The sequence below is a fragment of the Amyelois transitella genome, chromosome 3 (genome assembly GCF_032362555.1).
Source record: "Amyelois transitella isolate CPQ chromosome 3, ilAmyTran1.1, whole genome shotgun sequence".
Taxonomy (NCBI): domain Eukaryota; kingdom Metazoa; phylum Arthropoda; class Insecta; order Lepidoptera; family Pyralidae; genus Amyelois; species Amyelois transitella.
Window position 1 is genome coordinate 520,913 of NC_083506.1, and position 19,342 is coordinate 540,254.

The 19,342-nt window shown below is 35.6% G+C and overlaps 2 protein-coding genes across 2 annotated transcripts; one reads left to right on the forward strand and one right to left on the reverse strand.

Moving 5' to 3' along the window:
* Positions 1-7,492: 7,492 nt before the first annotated feature.
* On the reverse strand, positions 7,493-8,168 carry LOC106133363 (alpha-crystallin A chain-like). Its single transcript, XM_013333067.2, has one exon. The coding sequence runs from the start codon at positions 8,117-8,119 to the stop codon at positions 7,613-7,615; it is 507 nt and encodes a 168-aa protein (XP_013188521.1). The 5' UTR covers positions 8,120-8,168; the 3' UTR covers positions 7,493-7,612.
* Positions 8,169-14,501: 6,333 nt separating this feature from the next.
* On the forward strand, positions 14,502-16,693 carry LOC106133364 (uncharacterized). The gene is made up of 4 exons (XM_013333068.2): positions 14,502-14,639; positions 14,974-15,079; positions 15,590-15,679; positions 16,554-16,693. The coding sequence occupies exons 1-4, from the start codon at positions 14,552-14,554 to the stop codon at positions 16,633-16,635; spliced, it is 366 nt and encodes a 121-aa protein (XP_013188522.2). The 5' UTR covers positions 14,502-14,551; the 3' UTR covers positions 16,636-16,693.
* The last annotated feature ends 2,649 nt before the right edge of the window (positions 16,694-19,342 follow it).

Sequence of the window (19,342 nt, forward strand, 5' to 3'; positions counted from 1 at the left end):
GCATTTTCTCTGTACAAATATAACGTCTTATACCTTACGGGGTAGACGGTTTCGTTAGGCACAAGACTCGAAATCTACGTTAAGCTGGGTGATGTTATAAAAACCTAACTGACGACCCAATTCCAGGGATTATGTTCAAAAGAATGATGTAACTGAAGATGGAAATGAATCGAATGATGTCTAATAGAATCTATACTAATATTATAAAGCTGAAGAGATTGTTTGTTTGTTTGAACGCGCTAATCTCAGAACTACTGGTTCGAATTAAAACAAATTTTGGTTTTGAATAGACCATTCATCGAGGAATGGCTTTAGGCTATATATCATCACGCTGCAACTTTTAGGAGCGAAGAACTAATGGAAAATGTGAAAAATCTCGAGGGCTTCAATTAACTATTCCACGCGGACGAAGTCGCGGACACAGCTAGTGATTTTTTTAAAAAGCAGGTGATACAACGGTTTTACAAAAAGTGATAGCAGTCCTCCGTTTTGCAATCGCATCACAAGCTCTTTCCAATAACGAGAGCGTCGCAGGCCGCACAAATCATCCTGAAATATTGTTGGCGGAATTAATAAAATTCGGGAATCGGGATCGCTCCACTTTCTACCGTTAGAGTAGGTATATCATCTATAGAGCGAGCTAAGATGGATGAAAAGATTGGGTGAGTCAGGTTTTTCGTAGTGAACAATTAGTGAGATGTAAATTTACCTGAATCTTTATGATAATAGTCCCTTGAATGGAATAAATAACTTTTCTTACATGTTTCAGGTGACATAACATCGCGCTCCCTGTCTCTGTATCTCTTTCTATTTCTTTCACTCAACTTACTTCTTCTTTCAAGTCGTCGTTAAATGAACGAACGGTTTATTTCAACCATTTATCTGCCATGAATCATTAGACTAGTTTACAGCTGAATGATAAAATAGCACCTGAAGTCTTTTTTCCTGGATAACAATACGCGCAGCGCGACTAGGCGTTCACGCGTTCACATATACGAGTAGAGAGAGTACTGTCGAAAAGTTTACTCATGTACTACATTTCCTTCCGCATTCAATCAACGTTAACTAGTTGAAAATTTGACTGTTTTATCAACTAACTTAATCTATACATATAATAAAACAGTAAAAATATTTTGTCTGTACATTTAGTATTTTTGACTGAAATTGATAGAGGGACACTTAGAATGAATAAAAGAAAGCAAAAAATTTTTTTTTATTTTTTGGTGTCTGCCTGTATGATCACGCTTATCTCCGAAAGTACTGAACCGATTTACTTAAAACTTTCACCAATTGCTTTGTTTTAACTCAGAAAAACATTGAAGTTTGTTTCATCAAAATCGGTTCATAAAAAAAAAGTTATCGTCATTTGAATGAACTCAAGGCATGAGTTTGCCTACAAATCAGTTTGCGAGGAAAAATTCGAAATTTACGCGGACGAAGTCGCGGGCAACAGCTAGTTAATTAATAAAAAATCTACTATCAGTTTACATAATATGTTTCTTTGAAATACCTGGTTGACTGGAAGAAATCCCTCACAGGGATAAGTCCGCCCTTATACATTGTTATTTTTAATGTATTTTTATGTATTACTTATAATTATACAATATAGAATTTACAAACAAACAAACAAACAGTCTTGTTGCGTGAACGGAATAATCGTCGAACCACCCCACTACTATGCGCACTCTATTCTAAAATACATTCTATCCAGTGAATGGAATCGCTCCACTTTTGTCTGTTCGTTCTCGTCTGCTAATGTATTGTTTATATCGAGTGCGGGGGTGAGCGTGATTTATGTGGTGTTGACTGCTGAAGAACATGTTCCCGGGATGGGGAGCATGGTGTAGAAGGCTAGGTAATGAATGGGATATTTACATCATTACAAACTTACATAATATAATCACGGCTTTATCCCTCACGGTAGACAAAATCATGTCATCAGTCTAACAAAAACTGCATGGCCACGTTTATCTGTAAAGGTTAATGATAGAATAGGTTGATAGCCCATCGCCTTAAAAGAAGGTTCCCAAGTTTATTAGTAGCCTTTCAATTGACTGATTTTTATAAACCGCGCGGGAAGAGAAACTTTTAAAATAATATGATATATAATAATAAAATAAATAAAAGAAAAGTTTATTTGTTTAACTTTTTTACTGTATTCAATTTTGATTCGGATTTCCATTTACCTATAAATACTTGTATTAGGAGAACCCGCTCTTCTTATGTGTATGTGTGTATGTTTTTGTAGGGCATAACTATCACAAAGTGGATTTTCACTTGATTCCGCTGTGTTTTACCATCAAGTGACCTTGTAGCATAAATCTACATCAAAATAATTTGATATTTTGATGAGGCTCATTTTTTAACATGCCGCGGAAGTGAAAACCCGAACGAATGCTATTTATCGATAATACCGGAATCGATAGTCACAGCATGCTGAGTTCCTTGCGAAATCCAAGCATTGAAGCCAAAAGTCGTGCATTCAAGCGAACAAACACCATAATGAGAGACATTGCTTGTTTATTTAAAACATAATGAATATTATAATTATGTAAGCTTCGTAATAACTGATGCAAAATAGAGTGGAATTTCCAAGAAGCAATCTAAGTTGGGCCACGTTTACATCAACGTACTCGACGCGGCCTTTTTATAATTCATGTGATTATAGAAGGGTTACTCTTGTAGTACATACATACATATGGTCACGTCTATATCCCTTGCGGGGTAGACAGAGCCACCAGTCTTGATAAGAGTGAATGGCCACGTTCAGCTATTTGGCCTAATCATAGAATTGAGATTCAAATAGTGACAGTTTGCTAAAAAAGAATCCAAAGTTTTAAAAGTCTATCCCTTAGTCGCCTTTTACGACATCCATGGGAAAGAGATGGAGTGGTCCTATTCTTTTTTGTTACGGTGCCGGGAACCACACGGCGCTTGTTAATTTTTTAACAACAATAATCCCAATAGTTAAGCTAATCGTGGGAGCTGAGGTAAACTTCAGGTGGCTCCAAGAATTCGCGCATCTGTGGCATAAGATTCGGAGCGGCTTTGAGGGAGGCAACGAAAGAAATCTAATAAACCAGGATGGTGTTTAGGATTTTTTATTTTAAAAAGAGAAAATTCGGCTGTCATGTGTCATGAACAGATCAGGGCGACAATTCGGCGTCAAAATTACCAATAACACGCAAACGGAGTTGCGGGCAACAACTAGTATGTATAATAAACAAATAATGAGAAATCATCACAGATTAACATACTACATTATCTCCACTTGTATTCGTAGAACTAGGCCTTTCACTTTCAACATTCCAATTTGCCTGCTTTCATATTAATTTATACCTAAAAGCCTATTCCAAGGTTAAGAATAGAACTCTAAAGATAAAAAAACAAAATTTAAATTACAAGAGAAACATAAAATAAAACAACATTGGTTTGCCTCTTCAAAAAAAAAAAACCACTGAATTTTATCACAACGAATTGTGAAATTCCCCATTCATACCATTTGCACGAAAAAATATTTATTTTAGTGTCAGCTCGTTTAGATTTTAGATAAATTTGGACGGTCTAACTTTTAGAAGTAACGAAATGGGTACAAATAAAAGTCAAATTGTACTCTCGTGCGATTCGGCGCGAATTTTAGAGGTTAACGTTTTTTTTACATGATTGTGTTTATAGGTGTTTTATGTAAACGTGTTTTTTCAAGACTGTTGGCTCTGTCTACCCCGCAAGGGATAGACGTGACCATATGTATGTATGTGTTTTATGTAAGTAAACATACATATATATTCACTTATATGTAAATAAAATCACGCTGTTTCCGGAGGGGTAGGCAGTGACTATATCGTTCAACTTGCCATGATAGCTCAATCAAAAAAATCAAATAGGTAGGCTATTTCGCTTACATTCATAACTTGCTTCATGCTCTAGGTTCGAAAGAAACATACATACATATAATAGCGTCAATTTCCCTTGCAGGGTAAATAGAGGCAACAGTCTTTAAAAGACCGAAAGACCACGCTCGGCTGTTTGGCTAAATGATAGAATTGAGATTCAAATAAAGACAGGTTGCTAGCCCATCGCCTAAAAAAGAATCCCAAGTATATAATCCCTATCCTTTAGTCGCCTTTTATGACATCCATGAGAGAATGGGAAAGAGATGGAGTGGTCCTATTCAAATTTTGGTGCCGGGAACCACGCGGCACACACATAAGTAATTACACGCGCGTAAAGTCGTGGGCTCGAGCTAGTTGGAAAATTTTGAGATTAAGTAAGACGGCAGCGGGCCGGCTCAGCCATTCTCGCGTTTTCCCGCCATTTTCTGTTCATTACGGCTCATCCCAGCTTTTAACTCACTAATATTAAGTTAATTCTTCTCAATTATGCTTCTAATTTATACTAATTGACAAGAATTAGCGAATTTCGATAGTTAACTTCGATATAAAGATAAGAACTAATGATTTGTTTAAATTTTGTGTAGGTATGAATAGGTACTAAGAAGGGTACCTCACTCCTCGTAAAAGGTGACTATAGGATAGGGATTATATACTTGGGATTTTTCTTTTAGGTAATGGTCTAGCAACCTGTCACCATTTAAATCTCAATTATATCATTAAGCCAAACAGCTGAACGTGGCCTATCAGTCTTTTCAAGACTATTGGCTCTGTCTACCCCGCAAGGGATAAATACGTTCAGCGGTGGCGTAGCTCCGAAAAACGTAAAATGTACTATCCCACCACCACCAACCATGGCTGTACCAACCTTCCTTTTATACGAGCCGAATCATGGGAGGAGTGCACTAAATCGCGTCTGCTCTCTCAGAGCACCTTGTCTTGATTTCCTGCAAAATTTGAACAGTGTCTTTTAGTTATGTGTTAGTCGTAGGCGTAACGTGTCATTAGGCGTAAGTAATGGGAGTCCTGTCTAGAATAGGGGATCTGTAATGCAGAACTAAAGGAACACTGAATAAATTTTTTAGAAAATCCAGGAAGGTGGCGCTGTAGGTGAAAGCAAACGGGAGGGAATCATACCCTTTTCATGCAAACAAAAACCCTTCTCATGATTGAGCGCATATAACGAGACATGTTTCTACTTTCCAAAATAATCTCTGCATAACTAATTCTTTCGCTTTATCAATTCACAAGTCTCTTCATGCAAATTCATCAGTTTCGGGGACTCTTTATCTGACCTATTGCCAGGACCCGATTTGATCAAAGTACGTTTGTCTAGGCCTTCCCATTCTACAGTTTCCGTTCACACTCTTCTCGAGTATTTCCTTAGTCAACTTGCTGTCATTCATCCTCTCCACATGACGCTTTCCTTTTTCCATTCCTGTCACTATACCTTCCTTCACATCACGGCGTTCCCTTATCACGTTCCTAAGCTAATTGCTTTCTGCAAATTCAGCTATCAAGGCATACCCAATTTGAACACATTATTTTAATTTTTAATGTCCACCGCTAGGTCAGCGCGCAAATCGTGGTACAGCAAAAAAAAGCATGACTCCGTTATCTCATTCCGCCCTAATGCCTGTGAGTTTATGGGATGCGGGCGAGGTTTACTGCGGCTTTAATTATTGAGTGGACGATGTTGGCGACACATACCCTGGTGAAAATGTTGGCTAAAATGTTGGTTTTTGGGGAGTCTGAAACTAGTATTATATTTATTTCCGTTCCCTACTGTCCTCTCTTGCCTGATTTGTTGCATTAGTAGGTACTCGGTCGGCTGGATTTAAACTCTTGTCCACTTCCTAGATTGCATGTAATATGTATAACACATACAAATATCACATCTCTTCTTCCTATCTGTGTTAGCCTGGTTTATCGAGTCGGGAATTATGATTAACGGCTATGCTAGACCCCACAGGCTCGTGAACAAAGGCGCATTTACCCTTCTCCGAAGTAGATCTTAGTCCCACATTCTGTCAGTGTAAAAACTAGCTGGGCGGACACAGAAAATTTAACAGTATTGAACATTGAAGGTTTTTCTATACATAGGAAGGTATCTTATCAGCGCAGATAATCAGGGTTCCAATCCCAAGACGTCAAATGAGTTTTCTTGCCTGCGTCGCTTCGCCAGCAAATCTGCATCGAGTAATCTTTGCTGCACGTAATATTAAAGGCGTTTGGCTTCGTCCTACATTGAATAGATACCTTTCAAACGAAGTGAAATCAGTACTTTCTGTGAAGTATCAAGTATTAAGTTCTAGGTTTAACTTATAAGCCTTTATACTAAGAAATCGAAGTGGATGAAACATAGATTTTTTGTTTGAAATAACACATAAATGGCCGGATATAAAAAATATATATTATCTATTTAATTAGGCATGGCCTCTAGAATAACAGTGAAATAGGTAGGAACCTACTTGTATTTACATAAATCAAAAGGCAATAAGTTAAATTTATTGAAATAGTTTAAAAAGTAAAAAAAATAGTTTACGTACAACTGATTAAGTGTTCGATGAACGATAAATCTAAGCATTTAGTAGGTACCGAAATATTTTTTAAGCAAAAAGTGAAGAGATTCTTCTTCTTACAAAACATTCTTGGAACGCTCACCTTTTAGCGCGTTTACAATTAACGTCATCTTTCCCTCTTGCCGCACATTTTGACGAAAAATATATTCTGGATTCTGTACATTGTCAAATTCTGGAACCTCCTCGAAAACATTCCTTCCAATTACTTAGTTCAAACACTTTTCAACAGATGGCACTCTGACTGATTGTTGTTTCTTATATCATAGTGGCAACACTAGGTAGTGCTGCATAAATATTTTACGACTTAAACCTAGACGAACGTATCTTGATCAAATTGAGGACGTCCTGGTAAAGGGTCAGGTCAAAAGTACCCGAAACCGCCGAGCTTGCATGAAGAGTTATGAATGTGGATGAAGCGAAGGAAGTAGGTATGCAGAGATCGTGGCAAGTGGAAAGAGGTAGTATCTGCCTACCCCTCCGGGAAAGAGGCGTGAATTTATGTATGTATGTTAAACCAAACAAAATAAAAATAATTTAAACTACTATACCCTAGTTGGGCTGGTAACATCATACTCGTGACTTTCTACATCTATACTAATATTATAAAGCTGAATAGTTTGTTTGTTTGAACGCGCTAATCTCAGGAACTATTGGTTCGAATTGAAAAAATATTTTTGTGTTGAATAGACCATTTATCGAAGAAGGCTTTAGGCTATATAACATCACGCTGCAAGGAGCACTTTAAGGAGCGAAGAAGTAATGAAAAATGTGAAATGAACGGAGAAAATTATTCATCCTTGAGGGCTTCATGATGCCCCATATAACTATTCCACGCGGACGAAGTCGCGGGCACACCTAGTCAAATATAATATCTCTTCTCTTGTTCCTTGTTATATGATACGCAATGAAGTTAACAACACTTAATAAGGAACTCAACCTGCAGCAAAAATATTCAAAACATCCAAATAAGGTAAATGTTTATATTTTTGTGAAGTGGGTCAATAATAAAAACGAACTAGGTAATTACCGAAAGAATTATTTATTTATAACACTAATAACATAACAACTAATCAGTCAAAATTTTGGAAAAAAAATCACAGAATACAAAAAATTAGGAGACTCTAGATCTATTCCCAATGTTTACGAAGATTTGCCGCCTTCTGAGGACGACTTGTCCTGGATCGGTATGGTTCTCTCCGCAATGGGCTCCGCTCTGAACGCGACCAATTTCAACTTGCCCTTATCCAGGTGGCACTCCACACGCTCAGGAGGGAACCCCTCGGGTAAAAGAAACCGCCTCTCAAAGTTACTCCTTATCCAACCATCCTCACGCTTAACCTCCTTTTTGCCTTCAACCATAATCTCATTTCCCACGGTTTTTACTTGAATCTGATCAGGTGTGAAGTTCTGAACGTCCAAGTGTACCTCCACCTTCTTCCCGTCCACTTTCACCTCGTGATCGGAGTAAATGCCGTCGATTCCGTGGTGGTCCTCCAAAGCCGGCGTCACTTGGCGAATGTACTTCATTGGGTCGCGGAAAAATGGGTCCTTGGAGAATACGGTGAATGGATCTTCCAGCATCCTGGCGACGGGGTCCCGGTACGCCAAGTTCCGGAGATGGCGCAACCAATACGGCACTAAAGACATTTTTCTAAATTTTTCGCTTTGTTTGACACTTCGCGCTGCGTCACTTTGATTAAATCAACTAATTTGGAAATGGCGCGCTCCGGTCTTTATATACAGTCGGCAGTCGCGATATCTGTTGTCGAGAAGCGAAACGAAGATTCTCGAAATGTTGAGAAACATTCAGAATTACCTGGAAAGTGCGGACCAGCAGCGCAGCTAGTAGCGTGTCGTCCGTGCTTTTCTATTGATAGTGACATCTATTGGTAGGTAATAGTAATATTTACAATGTAGTAATATTTAAAAAAATATTATTAGGTTTGCATAGTGTTTTTTCGATATCTAGTTATTATTATCAGAGTACAAAATAGTAATAATTTTTTTTTACTTCTTAAAAAACATACAAAAATGTAAAATTTTTCTTTAATTTACAGCGACATCTATTGCTTCTGACATGACAAGAAACCATTAGTAGGAACTACTTTTTGGAGCTAGTGACGACATCTATTGATGAATAGTAGCAACATTTTGGCGCTATTTTTGTATCGAAAGTAAAATAAACTGATTTCAAAATAAAAAAATATCCTTGGAGATGCCAGAGTTTTTCTTTTTTTAACAATCTTGTTGAAAATAAACGAAATTTAATTTACTATGAGATTCATTCTAACAAAATGACACAAACATATTTTTGGTACAAACAAGCATGACATCCCCAAAAATAAAACAACTCTTTCAAATTACGCTGTTTATTGAAAAACAAACCAACAATAAAGGAGTGTAGCAATTTCCAAATAATAAATTCGACAAATCTACCAGAAAAATTAAAGGAATTGATCTTTATATATTTATTAGCGTCACTACGCGTCGAGAAATCGAACTATAGGAACTAGCAAGTTCGAGAGAAAACTCGCGCGAACTAGATGACTCCCTAAGTTGTACTAAAAAAAATCAATAATGAATTGAATATGACGCGTATAAATATTTACTTAGAATGATTACGAACACATCCCGTTGAATTTACGAACACATCACATTGAAGAAATCCCGATTGGGATAAGTCCGCCATTGTACATATTCTTTTATATTCAATGACTGTTCTGATTTTGTTATATTTATTTTTATGCGCAATAAAGAGTTAACAAACAAACAAACATCAGTGCTTAGGTTGATGGCACTTTACAATTTACTTATTTAAAAACATGCGACTTAAAATGAAAATGTAGAAAAATACTTTAGTACCTAACTACATGAAGGTGCATTGATTCAGGCGTAAAAAAGGTGCAAATAGAAGCGTGCAAGTTTTTATTAATTACTAGCTGTGCCCGCGACTTCGTCCGCGTGGAATAGTTATTTTGGGCATCATATTTATTTTTGCAAACATTCTCCTCGGCTTTATCTATTATAGCTGCTAATTGTTATGCGACTTGGCGACGACTTGGCCCACATCATTACCCGCGACGGAACGGAGACCGTATATAGTGAGATGAGAGGCCTTTGCCCAGTAGTGGGATCTTACAGGCTGATACTTTACTTTACTTTAAAATAGTAAGATCTTCTAAGATGTTCATTGAAATTAAGTGATATCAAAGACAGTTGTGTTTACAATTAAATACCTACTCATAATCGACAACAATCTTAAAAGATAGACATAATCAGCGGTCAGGCGGTCACGCGTATTAGAAAGAACGCTGGTTCGCCGTATTAAATGTTTCGCTGCAAATTGCTTATAACGACTTTATCTCAAAACCTATTCGTCTGATTTATATACTGTAAATGGCAATTTTAGTCTACATGAAAAGCCGAAAGTAATAAACATATTTATTTGGATAAGGATTAATACTGAATTAAAGAAAATTGGTTTCAAAATAACTTATGTTTTTAATGAAAAAATAATCTTAAAAAATGAACATAAAAGTGGTTATTGTAAGTAAACCTTAAGAGTTAGATATATGCTCTCGCGGACTTTTTTGTGGCAAAAAATGAGTACTTCACATCTTTAGTACATTGTTTTAGTATATCTTTGTTGGTTTGCGCAGCGTTCGCGTGGAAAGCTCGCATATGGCCGACTCATTCAACTTTCACCTGCATTGTTGACGTTTCCCGTAGGAAATCCGGGATAAAATGTAGCCTATAGCCTTCCTCGATAAATAGACTATCTAACAGTGAAAGAATTATTCAAATCGGTTCAGTAGTTTCTGAGATTAGCGCGTTTAAACAAACAAACAAACAAAATAAACTCTTCAGCTTTATAATATTAGTATAGATAGAAGATGATCATACACTCATGTGCACTATACCTATTGGGCAACTAAGAAAATCATATCCAACAAAAATAAATAATAGTTTAAAAAAAACTAAAAAACTACGCTTTATTGCTAATCAAACTAAAAAATAGAAAATAAAATTTAAAGACAAAGGAATTATAAAACAGTAGTAGCAAGTCGAACAATCGGTTATAGTCAATTACCTCCGATTAAAATTATAACAAAATTAAATTTATAAACAAAACAATTGAAATCTGAGTAAAAAGCATGGGGTGCCTGATGTAGTAAATATTAAAATCATTCTATTAGCATATATTTATGACAAGAGAGTTATGAAAATGAAGTAAAATGCACCCCACGCTTTTTACTCTGATTTAAATTGTTTTGTTTATAAATTTAATTTTGTTATAATTTTAATCGGAGGTAATTGACTATAACCGATTGTTCGACTTGCTACTACTGTTTTATAATTCCTTTGTCTTTAAATTTTATTTTCTATTTTTTAGTTTGATTAGCAATAAAGCGTAGTTTTTTAGTTTTTTTTAAACTATTATTTATTTTCTATTTTTTAGTTTGATTAGCAATAAAACGCCTAGTTTTTTAGTTTTTTTATACAATTATTTTTTGGTAGAAGTGTTAACTTCCTACTTCTTCTACTACGCTGTATAACTATCTTACTAGAAATGACTTTCGCAACCATGCGCCCATCGCCGGAGGTTTTCACAACTAACTTTCTTAAAGTTATATGTGGCCTGATTGGATTAAATCTCATAATATTCTCATCATCATGATTCTTTTTTAGGCGATGGGCTAGCAACCTGTCACTATTTGAATCTCAATTCTATCTTAAAGCCCAATAGCTGAAGGTGGCCTATCAGTCTTTACAAGACTGTTGGCTCTGTCTACCCCGCAAGGGATATAGACGTGATTATATGTATGCATGTATGTATGATGATTGTTAAACCCAGTTGAAAAGAATTTTATAGTGATAAATCACTGTTAATAATATTTTTGACTATCCAGCAAACATAACAATTTTCGATTGTGGCCTTGCCAGGAATCAAACCACAAGATTAAGAGGCAGATTGATACAGGAACAAAAATATTTCAAACATACCTCCACTGCCTTTACAACCAGGAACGCAACAATGTTTATCTGAAGACATCGTGGCACTTTTGTAGTAAAATCTGTCTTTCACAAAAACAAACACAAACTTGGGACTCCTATCTCAAATAATCAGGTACTTTTTACAGGAGTCCTATCTCAAAATATCTGCACAACACAGTGAACACAGTCAGAGTCCAATCTCAGATGATAAAATCACACGAATATCCGGAAGAACAAAGCTCGACTCAACGGAAGATTCCAAACTCCAAATAACGACAAGTTATCAGCACAAAACAAAGTGCAAATAGGTAAATACACAGGCACCGGTAAAAAAACAGAAAGAAAGTTTACAGATGTTAGAATCGAATTCAAAACTTACTGCAAAACTTATTTTACATAAATAAACAAACTGTCACTCATTTTCCAAGCGAGTATTACAGTGTTGCTATTATAAATATGCAAAAGTTACATAATGTTAATTCAAGAATCGCATTAATATGTTAAATACGTATTAAATATCGCAAAGTTCTGTAGGTAGTAACTTTATTCTTGTATTGTTGTAAATTTAGTTGTTCAATTTTCATTTATTACTTTTTTTTTATTACTTATATATTTTTTATTGTTTTAAAATATTCTACTAATTCTACTATTGTTTCTAATGGTAATTCTAAATAGAGCGATGCGATGAAATAAAAAAGCCTCAGGTTAATAGTAACATTATATGGAAATATATTACATCTCTTTTTGGACTCCTTATGCGTCAGAACTTCTTGGTTTCTTGTATGGAGATTACTGGCACTGGTGCTATCTCTGTCTCTCTTACTCTCATACGAAGGATCTAAAAATGAATTTATTAATCCTGGCAGTTTTAATAAGGATAATGAGAAACTCTTATCAAAATATTGCATTGTCATCGGTCCTTGATACGTGTGCAAAGTTTCAAGTTGATCAGACGTTTAGAAATCAGTGAAAATTAAGCTCAAAGATTCCGTTACATACATACATACATACATACATACATACAACCCAAGCTAATAATAAAAGCGTAGTAAAAATGTTTACTAAAATGATGAAATCTTATTCCTATGTAGGTACTTACTTAACCAATGTTGATGTGGATGACCCAATGAAAATCTGGTATTTTTTGTGGCCTACCAGACCCTTTGCCCGTGCAGTCGGTTTAGTTTAGGTACTCACAACCTGACCTATTACCACAACGTCCCTGATTCGAAAAAAGGCCATAATGTCTGATATTTGCTAAATAGATTACTTACCAATAGTGTGCGTCAAAGAGATGATTCAAAATAAAAGTGTGGATAAAAATTTAGATTTAATTCACACAAAAACATGTGCGTCAATCACCAGTTTGTACCAGTTTAGATGATTAAGTTAAACGAACAATTGAATTCAGATCATGAGATTTGTCAGTCCGCCTAATTTTAAATTATTTACACCTAGGTAATTCATATGTGCCGTGTGGTTCCTGGCACCAATAAAAAAAAGAATAGGACCACTCCATCTTGTTCCCATGGATGTCGTAAAAGGCGACTAATGGATAGGCTTATTAACTTGGGATTCTTCTTTTAGGCGATGGGCTAGCAACCTGTCACTATTTGAATCTCAATTCCATCATAAAGTCAAACAGCTGAACGTGGCCTATCAGTCTTTTCAAGACTGTTGGCCCTTAGCTAGGGATATAGACGTGATTATATGTATGTTATAGGTAATTTATAGATTGTCGCCCAGACAGCCCTATTGAGTCCCTGGCAAGTCGCATTGAGGAGCCGGAGCGCATCGTGGTGAAATACCATGCGATTCCATGATGTCCTCAAAATGGCAAGGGCGCACCGGAGGGATTTAAATGAGTAGGCTGGCGCATTAGAAGCCAGGAGTCTCACGCTCTCACGGGTGAAGACCCAAGGCGCAGTCAGATAAAAGGAGTTCCCCTTCGAAAATAGGTAAGGCTGAAAGTTGACTAACTATTAGTAGTAAATGCTTAAAGCAGCTTAGAGACTCAATAAAAAAAATTTTAGTTTTAAATAAAATAATAACCACCCTGGGAATTATACGCGGACCTTTTTCATCGAGTGGAGTCAAGAAAGAGTTATGTTATTTAAAAAATAAACGCGGTTTTTTGAGAAGGTTCCCAATATACCTACCTACCTTAAACAAAATGAAAAAACTTCTTCTTCAGCCCATATTCATCTACTGCTGGATGTAGGCCTCTAGTAATGCACGCCATTCTCCACGGTTTTGTGCTTTTATCATCCACCTCCTTCCAGCAATCCTGACCAGATCGTTCGTCCATCTGATAGGTGGTTTACCCACATTCCGGCGACCAGTTCTGGGTCTCCACTCCAGTACCACTTTGCCCCAGCGGTCGTCTGTGGTGCGGCATATATGGCCCGCCCATCGCCACTTTCTTTGGGGTACTTCCTGAGCAATGACAATAAGCCTTGTCCGTCTTCGGATTAAAAAACTTATTTTAAGTCTAAATTTACCTTCATATTATCAGTATAACAAGTTTGTGTGAATAACTAAATGTTATTGAAAATTATTAAAGTAATGGCCTTTAACTAATTCATACCTTATAATTTTGTGAAGTTGACGTTGTTGAAGAAAATGCTGCAGTGTAGTTTGTTACCGTTTATCAGCTCTGACGCTTTGGAAGCGGCAGTAAACTTAGTAGCGGTAGTTTTAAGTAATTTATTTGACGTCAACCAATGTTGTGAAACCAAAAGGTATGACAATTATTATGTGATACGAAGTGTCCCATAATAATGCATAAAATTGTTGAATTTGAAAATATACTTAAATTCTACACGCGCCAAGTCGGGACCGGTCACTAGTACCTAGTGAATAAACAAGTATGTTTAACCAAATAATTTAAATTGTACCGTTAACAAAGCGAAATAACAATGTATTTATTATATCCATTATTACACCCGCACACCGTCACATCCTTATGAGTGGGGATAGATTTGCTAACCTAAATATATACAATATATAAGAAAGGGCTGCATCAAAAATCACATTCAATTTCAAACATTCTAGTCTTCTACTTGTCCTAAGAATATAATAGAAATGGCCAACTATTGTACATTTGTTTTTATGTTAGTAGCTACAGTTAGTGCCGTTTTGTGCAAGCCTCTTGATTCTGTGGAGAATTTTGGTAAGTTATTAATTATGTAACTACCTACTTACATTCAATTCGTAACTGGTTATCAAGCAAGAAAAAAAAACCATGTTCAATATCTGGTTATTAAAGATCAGCTGCGAAGGTGGGTTACAGGAACAATATGTACTGTTATCTAAAATTGACCAGTCTGTTGTCCTTTCACGGCTTAACCGCTGGACCGATTTTGATAAAATTTTCAATAAATATTTTTTTTTTTCAGCTAGTGAAGAAAACAGTCATTATTTTAACAACTTACATTTAGTAAATGTTACAAACATTAAATAGAATATTTATTAATTTGCGTTATACTTAAAAAAAATTATTCTAGATACAAGCGCCGGCGCACATAGCATCGCAAAAAGGTTCGTCAATCCTTTCCTCACTTCTGGTGGGTTCGAAGACACAGGACTCGGCAAAATGAGGACAAAGAGAAGGTAATGAATAGAATAATATGTAGGATTATATTACACCAGAGGCCGCCCGCGACTTCGTCCGCATGGAAATCCTATCAATCCCGCGGGAACTCTGGGATAAAAAGTAGGCTATATGTTATTCAGGGTCTTCAGCTACCCACATACCAAATTTCCTCTTAATCGGTTCAGTAGTTTTTGCGTGAAAGAGTAACAAACATCCATACTGACATTCTGACATACTTAAAAACTTTCACATTTATAATATTAGTAGGATTTACCTATGTTCAGCAGTAGACGTCCTACGGCTAAAATGATAATGATGATATATATATAATGTTATATGTAGAATTATATTAATAGTCACTATATGAATCTCATTTCTGTCATTAAGCCAAACAGCTGAACGTGGCTCATCAGTATTTTCAAGGCTGTTCTTCCTCGCAAGGGATATAGACGTGACATATTTATGTAATGTAATACCTAAGTTTGTCCAAACAAAACTTAATTATATGTTTAAATCTTTGTTTTTAGCGCTGAAGACTGCGAAAAGCTTCAGTTGTGTAAGCTCCACGCGCGCTCTAACAGGAATTTCTTGGCAGCTTTCGAGTTGTATTTTGTTAAGTAAGTATTAAATTACAAAGTAAACTATACTAATATTATAAAGCTGAAGAGTTTGTTTGTTTGTTTGAAGCGCTTATCTCAGGAACTACTGGTTAGAAATAAAAAAATATTTTTGTGTTGAATAGACCATTTATCGAGGAAAGCTTCAGGCTATATAACATCACGCTGCAACTATATGGAGCGAAGAAATAATGGAAAATGTGAAAAGAAACGGGGAAAATTAATCATCCTAGAGGGCTTCAAGTATTCCACGCGGACGAATTCGCGGGCACAGCTAGTAATTGATATTTCTAGTTACGTTAGTAACGTTACTGGTTGCTGGTAGGCAACTTTACAGATGATATGGAGATAGAACTAAGGTACAGCCGCCTGGAAAGAGACGTCACCATGGTTTTGGTTTGTATGAACGGGGTGTCTTGTTTCTCCGTAAGTGACTGTACACTTGACATACAATAACTAACAATGAAGCCATACAGCTGAGCGTGGCCTTTCAATCTTTCCGAGACTGTTGGCTTTGTCTACCCCGCAAAGGATATAGACGTGAATGTACCTATGTATGTATGTAAAAATTACTAATAACGTAAGTACATAATATGTACTCCAGCAAAGAAATTTGGAAATATATATTTTGATGACTGACCATTAATTAATCTATTATTTTTACACATACCAATTATATAAACACGTCTATATCCCTAACGGTGTAGACACAGAACGATCTCAAAAAGACAGGCAGGCCATGTTCAGAAGCATGACTTAATTATGGAATTGAATTCAAATTAACAGTGACAAGTTACCAGCCCTACGCTTAGATCTCCAAACTCCCCCAAAATATTGAATGTGTTTTAACGAAATTCCATCTTTTATGTTACAGCAAAGAAAACGCCCGTCTCTGGGACCACCGCGTCCACAGCATAGCGGATTGCGAAAGAAGATTCAGCTGCTACGATAGATAAAATAACGTGTTTTCGGCACAATATTTAAGTTTAACAATAAATTTATCAATAAAAAACATTTTGCATTGTTTTTTAAAGACTCTTTCTTTACAGATTTTTTCAGGATCGTAAGAGGAAGCATGACATCCTATTTTCATATTGTAGGCAACCTTCTTGTGCGCCATAGACACGGTTACCACGGTATTGTTAGTTAGGTAAAGAATGACAGATTTAATTTTTACATACATACATATGGTCACGTCTATATCCCTTGCGGAGTAGACAGAGCCAACAGCCTTGAAAAGACAAATATATATAATTTTTATAGTCAAATATTTACATTTTATGTCCAATAATATAGTATTTTAAATTGATTTTTTTCTCTCCTCTTTTCTCCTTCTATCTTCTGTAGGAATAACTAACTTTGTAACTATACTTCCTACACATATTACTATTTCTACCCTCTCACACTCCACTGCACCTTTTTCAAAATCAACTTGCGTAATAATGTCACCAATAGTTTTTCTTGTGCAGTAAAATAAAACACATCATCTACCAACAGTCCATTTATTTTTAAAATTAATACTCAAACGTTACCACACAATAAATGCAAATCATAAATCATTTGAAATAAAAACAACATTTTAGGTATTAAATAAATAATTTTAACTGAACAACATTCTTTAAAACAGTAGGTACCGCAAACTGGTTCGTGTAGTTATTATTAGGTGAATAACAAAATAATTCCATAAAACAATTCTCTTCTTCTTAAAATTTAAGAGTTAAGTGGAGCTTTTTCTATGCTTTTAATAGTTATTGAGGTATATTTTTTATTACTATTACGTTCCCCTTTTTTAACCAAATGGAATATTCAATATTAAAGCTGTAATTTTGATACACCCCAATTCACCCACAGCTAAAATTAAAAATTCTGAAAACTAAACTTGGAATGTCCGATTATTATAAAAGCAGTTTTACAAATAAAGTTTTACTTATTCACGTAGGTATTAAAACATTATTCTATGTGTTTGTAATAAAAAAGTAACTTTATTTAACTAGCTTTTATATATGTAATACCCTAATTACCATTTATTAAGATGCTTAAAAATATAGAATACACAGAGTGGTTCACTTAATTTTAATCGACGATCCGAAAGTCACAAAATCGTATAAAGAACACTAGACGCCATTTTACATTATTCTGAGTAGACAAGCAAATAATTTGAAGATAACTGTACCGAGCGTCTGAAGACTGTAGATACTGTATCGAATAGTGGCATAAGAAAGGGTAATACACGTTTAATTACATAAATACCAGGGTCGGCAGAGACTACATCTTTCCTCTTGCCTCGATCCCTACAAGGATGCAAGTAATTCGCTTTATCTACATACATTAAAAAATCACTTCACACAATCTCGTCGGTTTCGGATACTCTTGACCTGGCCGTCCTTGATTTGATCAAGTTTCAAAGTAAATGAAATCTATAATATAAAAATGAATCGCTAAATGTGTTGGTAAGCGCATAACTCAAGAACGCCTAGACCAATTTGGCCAATTCTTTTTTTTTAATATTCGTCGTAGCTCAAGGATGGTTTTTACGGCGAAAAAATACCAAATAATTGCCTAAAAAACCTTAAAAACAGTCCTTTTCTTTATCCCATACAAACGTTTTCTAACTAATACGTACAGTCAATTTGAGCTTTATTGCTAATATATAAAGTTCACTGTTGTCTAAGCAATGTAGGTCAAATAGTCCGATAGGAACAAAAAACTGTCATATTACAAATCTTTTTGACAGAACGAAGTCTGTCGGGTCCGCTAGTAAAATAATAAATAATCACATTTGGCCACCATAAACTGTGACCACACTAAGAAAAATAACTAAAATAGTTGATACTTTGGGACATTACTTATTGAAATAAATTTAATGATATTTTCAACCACTGCAAAAAAAAATATACAGACGCCTTCGTGAAAGAGGCGATCTTAAATTTATAAGTAACATTGTGTCCGATTGAAGTCTTTCTTTATGAATTTCTAATGTACAGTATCCTGAAACATGTCATCATCTTCATGCAGACAAAACCACAGCATCGTCAAATAAGTAATATTACAATTTCGGAGCATTTTTCGAACGGGAAACTTTCTCACTTGCACAAAACCCAGTAACTTATCAATTTAAGTCCATCAAACAGACAAAGTCCTATTTTTCTTTAGTTATTTTTCTCTAAAAAAAATGCGTGGATGAGTAAAGATGTGCAAGAACTTGTGCGATTAAAGAAGAAAGCATGGCTGGATTTGTTAGCAGCAAAAGCTAACTTAAGAATGCAAGAGGTTATAGATGAAGATGTGAATGAAGCACGTAAGGAATATAAGAAGGTGAAGGATCTGGTTAAGAAAGCTGTGATTAGAAAGAAAGAAGAGTATAAAGAGGATTTTGATAAAAGGCTATCAGAAGACTTTCAGTCAAATCTGAAAGTATTCTGGAAATCCGTAAGGTCAGCCCGAGGAAATACTATAACCAGAGAGCTGACTAGGATCAGATGCCAGGATGGTAGCGTTGTGAAAGGAGAAGAATGTGTACTAAAGATATGGAAGGACTATTTTGAAAGTTTATTTGAAAAAAAGGAAGGAAATAAGAAAGATTTCTGCTATAGCGAAGAAAAAGAGAATGAGATGGAAGGCGAAATTGAAATGTTCGAAATTGTGGAAGCACTTAAGAGTATG

Bases quoted from the DNA above. Each gene is read 5' to 3' on its own strand.
- LOC106133363 (XM_013333067.2), bottom strand. From the start codon at position 8,119: ATGTCTTTAGTGCCGTATTGGTTGCGCCATCTCCGGAACTTGGCGTAC.
- LOC106133364 (XM_013333068.2), top strand. From the start codon at position 14,552: ATGGCCAACTATTGTACATTTGTTTTTATGTTAGTAGCTACAGTTAGT. The intron at 14,640-14,973 runs GTAAGTTATTAA...AAATTATTCTAG, and splicing joins TGATTCTGTGGAGAATTTTG to ATACAAGCGCCGGCGCACAT. The intron at 15,680-16,553 runs GTAAGTATTAAA...TTTATGTTACAG, and splicing joins TTCGAGTTGTATTTTGTTAA to CAAAGAAAACGCCCGTCTCT.